The sequence below is a fragment of the Pseudophryne corroboree genome, chromosome 6, assembly GCF_028390025.1.
Source record: "Pseudophryne corroboree isolate aPseCor3 chromosome 6, aPseCor3.hap2, whole genome shotgun sequence".
Taxonomy (NCBI): Eukaryota; Metazoa; Chordata; class Amphibia; order Anura; family Myobatrachidae; genus Pseudophryne; species Pseudophryne corroboree.
Window position 1 is genome coordinate 825,104,095 of NC_086449.1, and position 19,229 is coordinate 825,123,323.

Here is a 19,229-nt window from a genome sequence, read left to right on the forward strand (position 1 = left end):
CGTCACACGCAAAGATCAGGTGCCCGTTACATGCAAAGATTAGGTGCCCGTTACATGCAAAGATCAGCTGCCCGTCACACGCAAAGATCAGCTGCCCGTTACATGCAAAGATCAGGTGCCCGTTACATGCAAAGATCAGGTGCCCGTTACATGCAAAGATCAGGTGCCCGTCACACGCAAAGATCAGGTGCCCGTTACATGCAAAGATTAGGTGCCCGTTACATGCAAAGATCAGGTGCCCGTCACACGCAAAGATCAGGTGCCCGTTACATGCAAATATTAGGTGCCCGTCACACGCAAAGATTAGGTGCCCGTTACATGCAAAGATTAGGTGCCCGTTACATGCAAAGATCAGGTGCCCGTCACACGCAAAGATCAGGTGCCCGTTACATGCAAAGATTAGGTGCCCGTCACACGAAAAGATCAGGTGCCCGTTACATGAAAAGATCAGGTGCCCGTTACATGCAAAGATCAGGTGCCCGTTACATGCAAAGATCAGGTGCCCGTTACATGCAAAGATCAGCTGCCCGTCACACGCAAAGATCAGGTGCCCGTTACATGCAAAGATTAGGTGCCCGTTACATGCAAAGATTAGGTGCCCGTTACATGCAAAGATCAGGTGCCCGTCACACGCAAAGATCAGGTGCCCGTTACATGCAAAGATTAGGTGCCCGTCACACGCAAAGATCAGGTGCCCGTTACATGCAAAGATCAGCTGCCCGTCACACGCAAAGATCAGGTGCCCGTTACATGCAAAGATTAGGTGCCCGTTACATGCAAAGATTAGGTGCCCGTTACATGCAAAGATCAGGTGCCCGTCACACGCAAAGATCAGGTGCCCGTTACATGCAAAGATTAGGTGCCCGTTACATGCAAAGATCAGGTGCCCGTTACATGCAAAGATTAGGTGCCCGTTACATGCAAAGATCAGGTGCCCGTTACATGCAAAGATCAGGTGCCCGTTACATGCAAAGATTAGGTGCCCGTTACATGCAAAGATTAGGTGCCCGTTACATGCAAAGATTAGGTGCCCGTTACATGCAAAGATCAGGTGCCCGTCATTATGCAAAGATCAGGTGCCCACGTCCATGGTGGAGGAAGCCATTTTGGTGGCTGACCCACTGAGTATGTCAATGCACCATATTACGTCACCAGGAAAGAGCCATGTCACTGAGACACCATTTACCTTCATATTAAATCAGACCACAAAATGGCCGCCTCCAACACAGATGTATAGAGGGTTAATGCACGTGCAATACTGGTTTGTTATTGGAGCCACAATGTTGATGAGCCCCTGTCACGCCCGGACAGCGAGGCATAAACACGTTATCTCTATATATAAAAGATCACCTATGTAATAATAACAGACACATACATGTGTCACGTCACTGGAGTAAGCGGCGATGTGTGTTACTCGACCACATCCCTTACCACACATCCAAGTCTGAAATCACCCCATCTATATCTTGTGCTTTTCATGTGAGGGTAACACTGTACAGCAGAGTTTCATTTAATTTTTATTTTACTCACCTTTGATATCTAAGGATTTTTTTATAAACATACTACATAAAGAATCAAAGACTATAACGTGTGGCTGTACACACAAACACGCGTGTAATGAGGGAATTACAGACCTAGCATGTAAGTGGTAACTGTGCCATGTGGGAATAATCTATACGGGGGCCTACAATACATTAATGGTCATTTTAGTGGCAATTCCTGGGCACCCTATATCATAAAAAGCTAACGCTGCTCCTCACCTCTATGGGGGGATTCAAGGATTTTGCACGCTGGCCGCTATTAGATGGTGCCCGACGGTGCAATTCAAGTATTGCTTGGTTCCGGTACGCACAGCCACCAGTACTGAAATGACTGTTATGTTCCGTCATCTGGACGGGCTGGTAACTAGTTATGTGATAAAGTTCCTGGCTTAGATGTATTTCTCTATCATCCATAGGGGGCGCTGGCACTCAGTACCCTTTCTAAAACTCTATCTCTCCCCCCGCAGCGCTGTGTACATTAGACGTCCCATTCTGCGCATATATCAGCGCTGGGACTGACATTTCAGCCGCACACTGCCACTAGATCACGCCGCTACCACGGGGGACGGCTGGTGAAGAGACGCCAGGGAGCTGACGCCACACTCCGGTAAGGAAAAGCGCCAGTAGTAAGGTGTTTGTCCCTCCAGCTTTCCTTACCAGGCGCAGGGCGCCTAAGGACTCAGAGAAAGGGAGTTATCGGTAAGTACCACAGTCCTGTTTTGTCACAGCGAGCGAGGGTGACTTACCTGATTCCATAAACAATATCTACATGGCTACAGGCAATCATTTATCTACCCCAAACTAGAGGGAGAAAAGATTGCCCCCTATAATAGGGTCATCTAATGTTCTATTTGCCCCCAGCATTATCAGATGCACATAATTACAGACATCTACTAATATACACCCAGTGTCAACAGGGGGCATATAATAATATACACCCAGCACAGTCATACACATCTACTAATATACTCCCAGTGCCATCAGGGTTATCTAATAATATACACCCAGCACTGTCATAGACATCTATTAATATACACCCAGTGTCATCAGGGGCATATAATAATATACACCCAGCACTGTCATAGACATCTACTAATATACACCCAATGCCATCAGGGGCATATAATAATATACACCCAGCACTGTCATAGACATCTACTAATATACTCCCAGTGCCATCAGGGTTATCTAATAATATACACCCAGCACTGTCATAGACATCTATTAATATACACCCAGTGTCATCAGGGGCATATAATAATATACACCCAGCACTGTCATAGACATCTACTAATATACACCCAGTGTCATCAGGGGCATATAATAATATACACCCAACACTGTCATAGACATCTAATAATATACACCCAGTGTCATCAGGGGCATATAATAATATACACCCAGCACTGTCATAGACATCTACTAATATACACCCAGTGTCATCAGGGGCATATAATAATATACACCCAACACTGTCATAGACATCTACTAATATACACCCAGTGCCATAAGGGGCATATAATACTATACACCTGGCACTGTCATAGACATCTACTAATATACACCCAATGCCATCAGGGGCATATAATAATATACGCCTGACACTGTCATAGACATCTACTAATATACACCCAGTGCAATCAGGGGCATATAATAATATACACCCAGCACTGTCATAGACATCTACTAATATACACCCAGTGTCATCGGGGGCATATAATAATATACACCCAGCACTGTCATAGGCATCTACTAATATACACCCAGTGTCATCAGAGGCATATGATAATATACACCCAGCACTGTCATAGGCATCTACTAATATACACCCAGTGTCATCAGAGGCATATGATAATATACACCCAACACTGTCATAGACATCTACTAATATACACCCAGTGTCATCAGGGGGCATATAATAATATACACCCAGCACAGTCATACACATCTACTAATATACTCCCAGTGCCATCAGGGTTATCTAATAATATACACCCAGTGCCATCAAGGTCATCTAATAATATACACCCAGTGCCATCAGGGGCATCTAATAATATACACCCAGTGCCATCAGGACCATCTAATAATATACACCCAGTGCCATCAGGGGCATATAATAATATACACCCAACACTGTCATAGACATCTACTAATATACTCCCAGTGCCATCAGGGGCATATAATAATATACACCCAACACTGTCATAGACATCTACTAATATACACACAGCGCCATCACGGGAATATAATAATATACACCCAACACTGTCATAGACATCTACTAATATACACCCAGTGCCATCAGGGGCATATAATAATATACACCCGACACTGTCATAGACATCTACTAATATACACCCAGTGCCACCAGGGGCATATAGTAATATACACCCGACACTGTCATAGACATCTACTAATATACACCCAGTGCCATCAGGGGCATATAATAATATACACCCAGCACTGTCATAGACATCTACTAATATACACACAGCGCCATCACGGGCATATAATAATATACACCCAACACTGTCATAGACATCTACTAATATACACACAGCGCCATCACGGGCATATAATAATATACACCCAACACTGTCATAGACATCTACTAATATACACACAGCGCCATCAGGGGCATATAATAATATACACCCAGCACTGTCATAGACATCTACTAATATACACACAGCGCCATCACGGGAATATAATAATATACACCCAACACTGTCATAGACATCTACTAATATACACACAGCGCCATCACGGGCATATAATAATATACACCCAGCACTGTCATAGACATCTACTAATATACACCCAGCGCCATCACGGGCATATAATAATGGGATCCGGACTGAAAGTCGACAGTAACTAGGTCGACAGGGTGTCTAGGTCGACAGGGTCTTTAGGTCGACAGGTCAAAAGGTCGACATGAGTTTTTCACAATTTTTTTCTTTTTTTGAACCTTTCCATACTTAACGATCCACGTGGACTACGATTGGAACGGTAATCTGTGTCGAGCGAAGCGGTAGCGGAGCGAAGGCACCATGCCCGAAGCATGGCGAGCGAAGCGAGCCATGCGAGGGGACGCGGTGCACTAATTGGGGTTCCCGGTCACTCTACGAAGAAAACGACACCAAAATAACATTAAAAACTCATGTCGACCTTTTGACCTGTCGACCTAGAACATGTCAACCTAAAGACTCTGTCGACCTAGACACCCTGTCGACCTAGTTACTGTCGACCAATAGTGGTCGACCTAGACATTGTCGACCTAGTCACTGTCGACTTTCAATACCACACCCTATAATAATATACACCCAGCACAGTAATAGACATCTACTAATATACACCAGCGCCATCAGGGGCATATAATAATATACACCCAGTGCCATCATGGACATCTAATAATTTACACACAACACTATCAGAGGCATATAATAATAAACAACCAACGCTGTCAAGGGCATCTAGTAATATACACCCAACACTATCAGGGGCATCTCCTATATATTTGCCTTATTATAAGTCTGTGTCTGGCCCTCTAACGCTGGGCGGAGTCACAGTGGTGGGTGGAGTTACAGGCCTGGGTGGAGTTAGCAGCTCCTGCCCTGTCCGAGCACACCACTAGCAGAACTGAGCAGCAGCCACATAATCCCCCCAACATCCCCACACAGAAGCCGGCAAGGGACACCATAGTGCCAGGTAACCATGGACACCCCAATGCCACCCGCACCAGACACCCCCAAACCCACCCTCCACCAGCTCCCACATGCAGCCACTGACGGCCCAGACACCCCCACACCCCACGCATAACGATCCCACCCTCCGCACAAGCCCAGCATCTCCCCCAGCCATCTGCGGCACGGACGCGGTAGCCGGGACCCGCCGCCCGCACCACGGCCGTCCAGACATCCGCAGGCCGCACCACCCCTCCCGCCCTCCACACACCACCAGAGCCAGCTCCCGCACTGCAGCCGCGGCTGGGACCCACTGTCCCGCCAGACGCCGTCCACACAACGGACGAAGACAGTGAGGTTACAGGTCAGCATCACCCGCGCCTGATTGCCGCCGCCATACGCATTAGGAGGGACGGGTGGCGCAGGAGAAGGCTTCATAGCCCTCCCTGCGCCGCGTACAGACACCCGCCGCCTCCTCCGCACACCTAATACAACGCTGCCTCCCACCATCCCCAGAGACCCGGACTGCACGTCACAGGGCCCCTGGGCTGCCGGCTCCACAGACCAGAGACGGGGGACAGCGCGCCTGCTAATGTGGCCGCTGCACCAACCTCACAGGTAAGAGAGACTGCACAGGCAGCACCGCGTCTCTGCGTCCCCTCCCTGCCGCTCCGCGCCCCCTCCCTGCCGCTCCGCATCCCCTCCCTGCCGCCCACCTCTCAGCGTCCCCTCCATGCCGCTCCGCATCTTCTCCCTGCCTCTGCGTCCCCTCCCTGCCGGCCGCCTCTCTGCGTCCCCTCCCTGCCGCTCCGCATCCCCTCCCTGCCTCTGCGTCCCCTCCCTGCCGCCCGCCTCTCTACGTCCCCTCCATGCCTCTCCGCGCCCCCTCCCTGCCTCTGCGTCCCCTCTCTGCCGCCCGCCTCTCTACGTCCCCTCCATGCCTCTCCGCGCCCCCTCCCTGCCTCTGCGTCCCCTCTCTGCCGCCCGCCTCTCTACGTCCCCTCCATGCCGCTCCGCATCCCCTCCCAGCCTCTGCGTCCCCTCCCTGCCGCCCGCCTCTCTGCGTCCCCTCCATGCCGCTCCGCATCCCCTCCCTGCCTCCGCGCCCCCTCCCTGCCGCTCCGCATCCCCTCCCTGCCTCTGCGTCCCCTCCCTGCCGCCCGCCTCTCTGCGTCCCCTCCCTGCCGCTCCGCATCCCCTCCCTGCCTCTGCGTCCCCTCCCTGCCTCTGCGTCCCCTCCCTGCAACCCCGCATCTCTGCGTTCCATCCCTGCCGCCCCGCATCTCTGCGTTCCATCCCTGCCGCCCCGCATCTCTGCATCCCCTCCCTGCCACCGTGTCCCCGACCTGCCTCTGTCCCATCCCTGCCACCCCGCATCTCTGGACCCCCTTCCTGCCGCCCCGCGTCTCTGTGTCCCCTCCCTGCCGCCCGTATCTCTGCGTCCCCTCCCTGCCACCGTGTCCCCTCTGTGCCGCCCCACATCTCTGCGTTCCCTCCGTGCCACCCCGCGTCTCTGCGTCCCCTCCATGCCACCCCGCGTCTCTGCGTCCCCTACCTACCGCCCCGCGTCCACTCCCTGCCTCTGCGTTCCCTCCCTGCCGCCCCGCGTCTCTGCTTTCCCTCCCTGCCGCCCCGCATCTCCTCCCTGCCACCGTGTCCCCTCCCTGCCAACCTGCCTCTGTCCCCTCCTTGGCGCCCCGCATCTCTGCATCCCCTCCATGCCGCCATGTCCCCTCCCTGCTGCCCCGCATCTCTGCGTCCCCTCCCTGCTGCCCGCATCTCTGCGTCCCCTCCCTGCCGCCCGCATCTTTGCTCCCCCTCCCTGCCGCCCACATCTCTGCGTCCCCTCCCTGCCGCCCGCATATCTGCGTCCCTTCCCTGCCCCCCCGCGTCTCTGCGTCCCCTCCCTGCCGCCCGCATCTCTGTGTCCCCTCCCTGCCACCGTGTCCCCTCCTTACCGCCCCGCGTCCCCTCTCTGCCACCCTGCATCTCTGCGTCCCTTCCCTGACGCCCCGCGTCCCCTCCCTGACGCCCAGCGTCTCTGCGTCCCCTCCCTGCCGCCCCGCATCTCTGCATTCCCTCCCTGCCGCCCCGCATCTCTGCATCCCCTCCCTGGTGCCCCGCGTCTCTAAGTCCCCTCCCTGGTGCCCCGCGTCTCTAAGTCCCCTCCCTGGTGCCCCGCGTCTCTGCAGGGGTTAAAGGGGCGCAGCAACTTCCGACGGTGTGAAGAGTGCCCGTAGGGCGCGATGAAGCACCTAGTATAATAATATACACCAGACACTGTCATATACAGCTACTAATATACACCCTGTGTCATCAGGGGCATATAATAATATACACCCGACACTGTCATATACAGCTACTAATATACACCCTGTGTCATCAGGGGCATATACTAATATACACCCGACACTGTCATATACAGCTACTAATATACACCCTGTGTCATCAGGGGCATATAATAATATACACCCGACACTGTCATAGACATCTACTAATATACACCCAACACTGTCATAGACATCTACTAATATACACCCTGTGTCATCAGGGGCATATAATAATATACACCCGACACTGTCATAGACATCTACTAATATACACCCTGTGTCATCAGGGGCATATAATAATATACACCCGACACTGTCATTGACATCTACTAATATACACCCAGTGTCATCAGGGGCATATAATAATGTACACCCAACACTGTCGTAGACATCTACTAATATACACCCAGTGCCATCAGGGGCATATAATAATATACACCCAGTGCCATCAGAGGCATATAATAATCAACAACCAACGCTGTCATGGGATCAAGTAATATACACCCAACACTATCAGGGGCATATAATAATAATATACACCTAACACTGTCATAGACATCTACTAATATACACCCAGTGCCATCAGGGGCATCTAATAATATACACCCAGCACTGTCATAGACATCTACTAATATACACCCAGCGCCATCACGGGCATATAATAATATACACCCAGTGCCATCAGGGGCATATAATAATATACACCCGGCACTGTCATAGACATCTAATATACACCCAGCGCCACCAGGGGCATCTAATAATACACCCAGTGAGGACAGTACAGTATTAGTTATCTCTGGGCCGGACTCAGGGATATACACAAAGCTGATTTTTCCGCAGCTGAGCGATTATCGGCGTCTGAGTCGCGCTGTGCATCTGCGGCGTGGTCGTGCAACGGTGTATGCACAATTTATTAGCAAATAGATTCATAGTCAGGGACGGTTTGTGGAAGGTAACGGGGTGCGGCGTGTCAAACGCAGGCGTATCGTTTCGGGGGCATGCTTAAGCCTGCGATACTGTAGCTCCAGCGTCTTCCTGCGGCCGCGCTGTATAATCACAGGGTTACGCAGACATCTGATAATCCAATGATATGTGACGTATGCCGCGTCTCATACGCTGTGATCTGCGAGGCCACCTGTGGGCATCTCACTACATTCCCAGGCATATTATCACATGCCCAGGGGGCATCTATCTAATAATATACTCCCAGCACCCTCCGAGGCATCTAACAATATACACCCAACAGGGTATCAGGGGCATCCTATGCCAGGGTATCAGGGGCATCATATGCCAGGGTATCAGGGGCATTCTATGCCGGGGTATCAGGGGCATCCTATGCCGGGGTATCATGGGCATCATATGTCAGAGTCTCAGGGTCATCCTATGCCAGGGTATTAGGGGCATCCCATGCCAGGGTATCAGGGGCATCCTATGCCAGAGTCTCAGGGTCATCCTATGCCAGGGTATTAGGGGCATCCCATGCCAGGGTATCAGGGGCATCCTATGCCAGGGTATTAGGGGCATCCCATGCCAGGGTATCAGGGGCATCCTATGCCGGGGAATCAGGGCATTCTGTGCCAGCGTATATGGGGCATCCTATGCCAGAGTCTCAGGGTCATCCTATTCCAGGGTATTAGGGGCATCCCATGCCAGGGTATCAGGGGCATCCTATGCCAGGGTATCAGGGGCATCCTATGCCAGGGTATCAGGGGCATCCTATGCCAGGGTATTAGGGGCATCCCATGCCAGGGTATCAGGGGCATCCTATGCCGGGGAATCAGGGCATTCTGTGCCAGCATATATGGGACATCCCATGCCAGCGTATCAGGGGCATCCTATGCCGGGGTATCAGGGGCATCCTATGCCGGGGTATCAGGGGCATCCTATGCCGGGGTATCAGGGGCATCCTATGTCAGGGTATTAGGGGCATCCTATGCCAGGGTATCAGGGGCACCCTATGTCAGGGTATTAGGGGCATCCTATGCCGGGGCATCCCATGCCGGGGTATCAGGGACATCATATGTCAGGGTATCAGGGGGCATCATATGTCAGGATATCAGGGGGCATCCTATGTCGGGGTATTAGGGGCATCCTATGCCAGGGTATCAGGGGCATCCTATGCTGGGGTATCAGGGGCATCCTATGCCGGGGTATCAGGGGCATCCTATGCCGGGGTATCAGGGGCATCCTATGCCGGGGTATCAGGGGCATCCTATGTCAGGGTATTAGGGGCATCCTATGTCAGGGTATTAGGGGCATCCTATGTCAGGGTATCAGGAGCATTCTGTGCCGGGGTATCAGGGGCATCCTATAACACATACCCAGCATGGGCACCTATGCAGCATATAGCCCCCCTGGCACCGTCTCTGCTGTTCCCCCTCCCCACATCATACAGCAGCAGTCTGCACCTACCTTCCGTCGCCCCCGGGTACAGCTGCAGCCCGATCCCCAAAACGAGGAGGGTGCAGGCGGCCGGAGCTCCGTGCAATCCCCGGTCCATGTCCCCTGTCCTGAGGTTACCGGAGAGGAGAGGGCGGCATCCCGGGGCCGGCCCTACACACCGAGCAGCCGCTGCCGCAGCTTCCCCTCTGTCCGCTGCTGCTCGGTCCCCGGGGGGAGGGGAGACACCCAGCGGCCGGTCGGGGGTACTGCAGGCAGGAGGAGGGATGAGACAAAGCCCAGTCACTGCTGGGGGGATACAGGGGGGCTCCTCTGACCCCCACACATGGGTCACACAGTCACTGCTGGGGGGATACAGGGGGGCTCCTCTGACCCCACACATGGATCACACAGTCACTGCTGGGGGGATACAGGGGGGCTCCTCTGACCCCCCACACATGGGTCACACAGTCACTGCTGGGGGGATACAGGGGGGCTCCTCTGACCCCCCACACATGGGTCACACAGTCACTGCTGGGAGGATACAGGGGGCTCCTCTGACCCCACACATGGGTCACACAGTCACTGCTGGGGGGATACAGGGGGGCTCCTCTGACCTGCACACATGGGTCACACAGTCACTGCTGGGAGGATACAGGGGGGCTCCTCTGACCCCACACATGGATCACACAGTCACTGCTGGGGGGATACAGGGGGGCTCCTCTGACCCCCCACACATGGGTCACACAGTCACTGCTGGGAGGATACAGGGGAGCTCCTCTGACCCCACACATGGATCACACAGTCACTGCTGGGGGGATACAGGGGGGCTCCTCTGACCTGCACACATGGGTCACACAGTCACTGCTGGGGGGATACAGGGGGGCTCCTCTGACCCCCACACATGGATCACACAGTCACTGCTGGGGGGATACGGGGGGGGGGGGGCTCCTCTGATCCTCACACATGTATCACACAGTCACTGCTGGGGGATACAGGGGGATCCTCTGAGACCCCCACACATGGGTCACACAGTCACTTCTGAGGGGATACAGGGGGGGCTCCTCTGACCCCCACACATGGATCACACAGTCACTGTGCTGCTGGGGGGATACAGGGGGGCTCCTCTGACCCCCACACATGTATCACACAGTCACTGCTGGGGGGACACAGGGGGGCTCCTCTGACCCCCACACATGGATCACACAGTCACTGCTGGGGGGACACAAGGGGGCTCCTCTGAACCCCACACATGGATCACACAGTCACTGCTGGGGGGGGATACAGGGGGGCTCCTCTGACCCCCCACACATGGATCATACAGTCACTGCTGGGGGAATACAGGGGGGCTCCTCTGACCCCCCACACATAGATCACACAGTCACTGCTTGGGGGATACAGGGGGATCCTCTGAGATCCCCACACATGGATCATACAGTCACTGCTGGGGGGATACAGGGGAGCTCCTCTGACCCCCACACATGGGTCACACTGTCACTGTGCTGGGGGGATACAGGGGGGCTCCTCTGCCCCCCATACATGGATCACACAGTCACTGCTGGGGGGATACAGGAGGGCTGCTCTGACCCCCACACATGGGTCACACAGTCACTGTGCTGCTGGGGGGATACAGGGGGGCTCCTCTGACCCCCACACATGGATCACACAGTCACTGTGCCTGGGGGGATACAGGGGGGCTCCTCTGAGATCCCCACACATGTATTACACAGTCACTGTGCTGGGGGGATACAGGGGGGTTCCTCTGAGACCCCCACACATGGATCACACAGTCACTACTGGGGGGATACAGGGGGGTTCCTCTGAGACCCCCAGACATGTATCATACAGTCACTGTGCTGCTGGGGGGATACAGGGGGGTTCCTCCGAGACCCCCACACATGGATCATACAGTCACTGCTGGGGGGATACAGGGGGGCTCCTCTGACCCCCACACATGGATCACACAGTCACTGTGCTGCTGGGGGGATACAGGGGGGCTCCTCTGAGACCCCCCACACATGGATCACACAGTCACTGCTGGGGGGATACAGAGGGGCTCCTCTGAGACCCCCACACATGTATCACACAGTCACTGTGCTGCTGGGGGGATACAGGGGGGCTCCTCTGAGACCCCCAAACATAGATTACACAGTCACTGTGCTGCTGGGGGGATACAGGGGGCTCCTCTGACCCCCACACATGGATAATTTAAAGATGTACACAAACTAATGAGTGTAGATCTGAGCAGGATCTGTGCTGAACATGAGCAGATCCTTTTTTTGCAATGGCAGTGATAAAGAGATGCAGAGCAGTGATAAATAAAGAGGTGCAGGACAGAGATAAATAAGAAGATGCAGAGCAGTGATAAATAAGAAGATGCAGAGCAGTGATAAGTAAAGAGATGCAGAGCAGTGTTAAATAAGAAGATGCAGAGCAGTGATAAGTAAAGAGATGCAGAACAGTGATAAATAAGAAGATGCAGAGCAGTGATAAATAAGAAGATGCAGAGATAAATAAGAAGATGCAGAGCAGTGATAAGTAAAGAGATGCAGAGTAGTGATAAATAAGAAGATGCAGAGCAGATATAAATAAGAAGATGCAGAGCAGTGATATGTAAAGAGATGCAGAGCAGTGATAAATAAGAAGATGGAGAGCAGTGATAAGTAAAGAGATGCAGAGCAGTGATAAATAAGAAGATGCAGAGCAGTGATAAGTAAAGAGATGCAGAACAGTGATAAATAAGAAGATGCAGAGCAGTGATAAATAAGAAGATGAGGAGCAGTGATAAGTAAAGAGATGCAGAGCAGATATAAATAAGAAGATGCAGAGCAGTGATAAGTAAAGAGATGCAGAGCAGTGATAAATAAGAAGATGCAGAGCAGTGATAAATAAGAAGATGCAGAGCAGGGATAAGTAAAGAGATGCAGAACAGTGATAAATAAGAAGATGCAGAGCAGTGATAAATAAGAAGATGCAGAGCAGTGATAAGTAAAGAGATGCAGAGTAGTAATAAATAAGAATATGCAGAGCAGGGATAAATAAGAAGATGCAGAGCAGTGATAAATAAAGAGATGCAGAGCAGTGATAAATAAAGAGATGCAGGGCAGGGATAAATAAGAAGATGCAGAGCAGTGATAAGCAAAGAGATGCAGAGCAGGGATAAATAAGATGCAGAGCAATGAAAAATAAAATGCAGAGCAGTGATAAGTAAAGAGATGAAGAGCAGTGATAAATAAGATGCAGAGCAGTGATAAGTAAAGAGATACAGCGCAGTGATAAATAAGAAGATTCAGAGCAGTGATAAGTAAAGAGATGCAGAGCAGGGATAAATACGAAGATGCAGAGCAGTGATAAATAAGACGGTGCAGAGCAGTGATAAATAAGATGCAGAGCAGAGATAAATAAGAAGATGCAAAGCAGTGCTAAATAAGAAGATGCAGAGCAGAGCAGTGATAAGTAAAGAGATGCAGAGCAGAGATAAATAAGAAGATGCAGAGCAGTGATAAGTAAAGAGATGCAGAGCAGTGATAAATAAGATGCAGAGCATTGATAAATAAGAAGATGCAAAGCAGTGATAAATAAGAAGATGCAGAGCAGTGATAAGTAAAGAGATGCAGAGCAGAGATAAATAAGAAGATGCAGAGCAGTGATAAGTAAAGAGATGCAGAGCAGATATAAATAAGAAGATGCAGAGCAGTGATAAATAAGAAGATGCAGAGCAGTGATAAGTAAAGAGATGCAGAGCAGTGATAAATAAGAAGATGCAGAGCAGTGATAAGTAAAGAGATGCAGAGCAGATATAAATAAGAAGATGCAGAGCAGTGATAAATAAGAAGATGCAGAGCAGTTATAAATAAGAAGATGCAGAGCAGATATAAATAAGAAGATGCAGAGCAGTGATAAGTAAAGAGATGCAGAAAAGTGATAAATAAGAAGATGCAGAGCAGTGATAAGTAAAGAGATGCAGAACAGTGATAAATAAGAAGATGCAGAGCAGTGATAAGTAAAGAGATGCAGAGCAGTGATAAATAAGAAGATGCAGAGCAGTGATAAGTAAAGAGATGCAGAGCAGTGATAAATAAGAAGATGCAGAGCAGTGATAAATAAGAAGATGCAGAGCAGTGATAAATAAGAAGATGCAGAGCAGTGATAAGTAAAGAGATGCAGTGTAGTAATAAATAAGAAGATGCAGAGCAGGGATAAATAAGAAGATGCAGAGCAGGGATAAATAAGAAGATGCAGAGCAGTCATAAATAAAGAGATGCAGAGCAGGGATAAATAAGAAGATGCAGAGCAGTGATAAGCAAAGAGATGCAGAGCAGGGATAAATAAGATGCAGAGCAATGATAAATAAGATGCAGAGCAGTGATAAGTAAAGAGATGAAGAGCAGTAATAAATAAGATGCAGAGCAGTGATAAGTAAAGAGATGCAGCGCAGTGATAAATAAGAAGATGCAGAGCAGTGATAAGTAAAGAGATGCAGAGCAGGGATAAATAAGAAGATGCAGAGCAGTGATAAATAAGACGGTGCAGAGCAGTGATAAATAAGATGCAGAGCAGAGATAAATAAGAAGATGCAAAGCAGTGATAAATAAGAAGATGCAGAGCAGTGATAAGTAAAGAGATGCAGAGCAGAGATAAATAAGAAGATGCAGAGCAGTGATAAGTAAAGAGATGCAGAGCAGTGATAAATAAGATGCAGAGCAGTGATAAATAAGAAGATGCAAAGCAGTGATAAATAAGAAGATGCAGAGCAGTGATAAGTAAAGAGATGCAGAGCAGATATAAATAAGAAGATGCAGAGCAGTGATAAATAAGGAGATGCAGAGCAGTGATAAATAAGAAGATGCAGAGTAGTGATAAATAAGAAGATGCAGAGCAGTGATAAGTAAAGAGATGCAGAGCAGTGATAAATAAGAAGATGCACAGCAGTGATAAATAAGAAGATGCAGAGCAGTGAGAAATAAGAAGATGCAGAGTAGTGATAAATAAGAAGATGCAGAGCAGTGATAAATAAGAAGATGCAGAGCAGTGATAAGTAAAGAGATGCAGAGCAGTGAGAAATAAGAAGATGCAGAGCAGAGATAAATAAGAAGATGCAGAGCAGTGAGAAATAAGAAGATGCAGAGCAGTGATAAGTAAAGAGATGCAGAGCAGTGAGAAATAAGAAGATGCAGAGCAGAGATAAATAAGAAGATGCAGAGCAGTGAGAAATAAGAAGATGCAGAGCAGAGATAAATAAGAAGATGCAGAGCAGTGAGAAATAAGAAGATGCAGAGCAGTGATAAATAAGAAGATGCAGAGTAGTGATAAATAAGAAGATGCAGAGCAGGGATAAATAAGAAGATGCAGAGCAGTGATAAATAAGAAGATGCAGAGCAGTGATAAGTAAAGAAATGCAGAGCAGTGATAAATAAGAAGATGCAGAGCAGTGAGAAATCAGAAGACGCAGAGCAGAGATAAATAAGTAGATGCAGAGCAGTGATAAGTAAAGAGATGCAGAGCAGTGAGAAAGAAGAAGATGCAGAGCAGTGAGAAATAAGAAGATGCAGAGCAGAGATAAATAAGAAGATGCAGAGCAGTTATAAATAAGAAGATGCAGGGCAGGGATAAATAAGAAGATGCAGAGCAGTGATAAATAAGAAGATGCAGAGCAGTGATAAATAAGAAGATGCAGAGCAGTGAGAAATAAGAAGATGCAGAGCAGTGATAAATAAGAAGCTGCAGGGCAGGGATAAATAAGAAGATGCAGAGCAGTGATAAATAAGAAGATGCAGAGCAGTGATAAATAAGAGGATGCAGAGTAGTGAGAAAGAAGAAGATGCAGAGCAGTGATAAATAAGAAGATGCAGAGCAGTGATAAATAACAAGATGAAGAGCAGGGATAAATAAGATGCAGAGCAGAGATAAATAAGAAGATGCAGAGCAGTTTTAAATAAGAAGATGCAGAGCAGGGATAAATAAGAAGATGCAGAGTAGTGATAAATAAGAAGATGCAGAGCAGGGATAAATAAGAAGATGCAGAGCAGGGATAAATAAGAAGATGCAGAGCAGTGATAAATAAGATGCAGAGCAGTGATAAATAAGATGCAGAGTAGGGATAAATAAGAAGATGCAGAGCAGTGATAAATAAGAAGATGCAGAGCAGTGATAAGTAAAGAGATGCAGAGCAGTGAGAAATAAGAAGATGCAGAGCAGTGATAAAAAAGAAGATGCAGAGCAGAGATAAATAAGAAGATGCAGGGCAGTGATAAGAAGATGCAGAGCAGTGATAAGTAAAGAGATGCAGAGCAGTGATAAGAAGATGCAGAGCAGTGATAAGTAAAGAGATGCAGAGCAGTGATAAATAAGAAGATGCAGGGCAGTGATAAGTAAAGAGATGCAGAGCAGTGATAAGAGATGCAGAGCAGTGATAAGTAAAGAGATGCAGAGCAGGGATAAATAAGAAGATGCAGAGCAGTGATAAATAAGAAGATGCAGAGCAGTGATAAGTAAAGAGATGCAGAGCAGGGATAAATAAGAAGATGCAGAGCAGTGATAAATAAGAAGATGCAGAGCAGTGATAAGTAAAGAGATGCAGAGCAGGGATAAATAAGAAGATGCAGAGCAGTGATAAGTAAAGAGATGCAGAGCAGTGATAAGAAGATGCAGAGCAGTGATAAGTAAAGAGATGCAGAGCAGGGATAAATAAGAAGATGCAGAGCAGTGATAAATAAGAAGATGCAGAGCAGTGATAAGTAAAGAGATGCAGAGCAGGGATAAATAAGAAGATGCAGAGCAGTGATAAATAAGAAGATGCAGAGCAGTGATAAGTAAAGAGATGCAGAGCAGGGATAAATAAGAAGATGCAGAGCAGTGATAAGTAAAGAGATGCAGAGCAGTGATAAGAAGATGCAGAGCAGTGATAAGTAAAGAGATGCAGAGCAGTGATAAATAAGATGCAGAGCAGTGATAAATAAGAAGATGCAGAGCAGCGATAAGTAAAGAGATGCAGAGCAGTGATAAATAAGAAGATGCAGAGCAGTGATAAGTACAGAGATGCAGAGCAGTGATAAGTAAAGAGATGCAGAGCAGTGAGAAATAAGAGGATGCAGAGCAGTGATAAATAAGAAGATGAAGAGCAGTGATAAATAAGAAGATGCAGAGCAGTGATAAGTAAAGAGATGCAGAGCAGTGATAAGTAAAGAGATGCAGAGCAGTGAGAAATAAGAGGATGCAGAGCAGTGAGAAATAAGAGGATGCATAGTAGTGATAAATAAGAAGATGCAGAGCAGTGATAAATAAGAAGATGCAGAGCAGTGATAAGTAAAGAGATGCAGAGCAGTGATAAGTAAAGAGATGCAGAGCAGTGAGAAATAAGAGGATGCAAAGTAGTGATAAATAATAAGATTTTACTCACCGGAAAATCTATTACTTGTAGTCCGTAGTGGATGCTGGGACTCCGTAAGGACCATGGGGAATAGCGGCTCCGCAGGAGACTGGGCACAACTAAAGAAAGCTTTAGGACTACCTGGTGTGCACTGGCTCCTCCCACTATGCCCCTCCTCCAGACCTCAGTTAGGATACTGTGCCCGGAAGAGCTGACACAATAAGGAAGGATTTTGAATCCCGGGTAAGACTCATACCAGCCACACCAATCACACCGTATAACTCGTGATACAATATCCAGTTAACAGTATGAAATATAACTGAGCCTCTCAACAGATGGCTCAACAATAACCCTTTAGTTAAACAATAACTATATACAAGTATTGCAGACAATCCGCACTTGGGATGGGCGCCCAGCATCCACTACGGACTACGAGAAATAGATTTACCGGTGAGTAAAATCTTATTTTCTCTGACGTCCTAAGTGGATGCTGGGACTCCGTAAGGACCATGGGGATTATACCAAAGCTCCCAAACGGGCGGGAGAGTGCGGATGACTCTGCAGCACCGAATGGGCAAACTCTAGGTCCTCCTCAGCCAGGGTGTCAAACTTGTAGAATTTAGCAAATGTGTTTGACCCCGACCAAGTAGCTGCTCGGCAAAGTTGTAGAGCCGAGACCCCTCGGGCAGCCGCCCAAGAAGAGCCCACCTTCCTCGTGGAATGGGCTTTCACTGATTTAGGATGCGGCAGTCCAGCCGCAGAATACGCAAGCTGAATCGTACTACAGATCCAGCGAGCAATAGTCTGCTTTGAAGCAGGAGCACCCAGCTTGTTGGCTGCATACAGGATAAACAACGAGTCAGTTTTCCTGACACTAGCTGTCCTGGAAACATAAATTCTCAGGGCCCTGACTACGTCCAACAACTTGGAAGCCTCCAAGTCTTTAGTAGCCGCAGGTTGGTTCAAATGAAAGGCTGATACCACCTTAGGGAGAAACTGGGGACGAGTCCTCAATTCTGCCCTATCCATATGGAAAATCAGATAAGGGCTTTTACATGACAAAGCCGCCAATTCTGACACACGCCTGGCCGAAGCCAAGGCCAACAGCATGACCACTTTCCACGTGAGATATTTTAATTCCACGGTTTTAAGTGGCTCAAACCAATGTGACTTTAGGAAATCCAACACCACGTTGAGATCCCAAGGTGCCACTGGAGGCACAAAAGGGGGCTGAATATGCAGCACTCCCTTAACAAACGTCTGAACTTCAGGCAGTGAAGCCAGTTCTCTCTGGAAGAAAATCGATAGAGCCGAAATCTGGACCTTAATGGAACCCAATTTTAGGCCCATAGTCACCCCTGACTGTAGGAAGTGCAGAAAACGGCCCAGCTGAAATTCCTCCGTTGGGGCCTTCCTGGCCTCACACCACGCAACATATTTTCGCCAAATGCGGTGATAATGGTTTGCGGTCACTTCTTTCCTAGCTTTAATCAGCGTAGGAATGACTTCCTCCGGAATGCCCTTTTCCTTCAGGATCCGGTGTTCAACCGCCATGCCGTCAAACGCAGCCGCGGTAAGTCTTGGAACAGACAGGGCCCCTGCTGCAGCAGATCCTGTCTGAGCGGCAGAGGCCATGGGTCCTCTGAGATCATTTCTTGAAGTTCCGGGTACCAAGCTCTTCTTGGCCAATCCGGAACAATGAGTATAGTTCTTACTCCTCTTCTCCTTATTATCCTCAGTACCTTGGGTATGAGAGGAAGAGGAGGGAACACATAAACCGACCGGTACACCCACGGTGTCACTAGAGCGTCCACAGCTATCGCCTGAGGGTCTCTTGACCTGGCGCAATATCTTTCTAGCTTTTTGTTTAGGTGGGACGCCATCATGTCCACCTGTGGCCTTTCCCAACGGTTTACAATCAGTTGGA

General features: G+C 49.1%; 1 protein-coding gene across 1 annotated transcript in view; it reads right to left on the reverse strand.

Moving 5' to 3' along the window:
- Positions 1-10,158, reverse strand: part of KIAA1549 (KIAA1549 ortholog) — an 89,406-nt gene extending 79,248 nt beyond the window's left edge. The window contains exon 1 of the mRNA XM_063929249.1: positions 9,967-10,158. Within this exon, the coding sequence (XP_063785319.1) occupies positions 9,967-10,054 (88 nt within the window). The 5' untranslated portion in view covers positions 10,055-10,158. The remainder of the gene's footprint in view (positions 1-9,966) is intronic.
- Between the last annotated feature and the right edge of the window lie 9,071 nt (positions 10,159-19,229).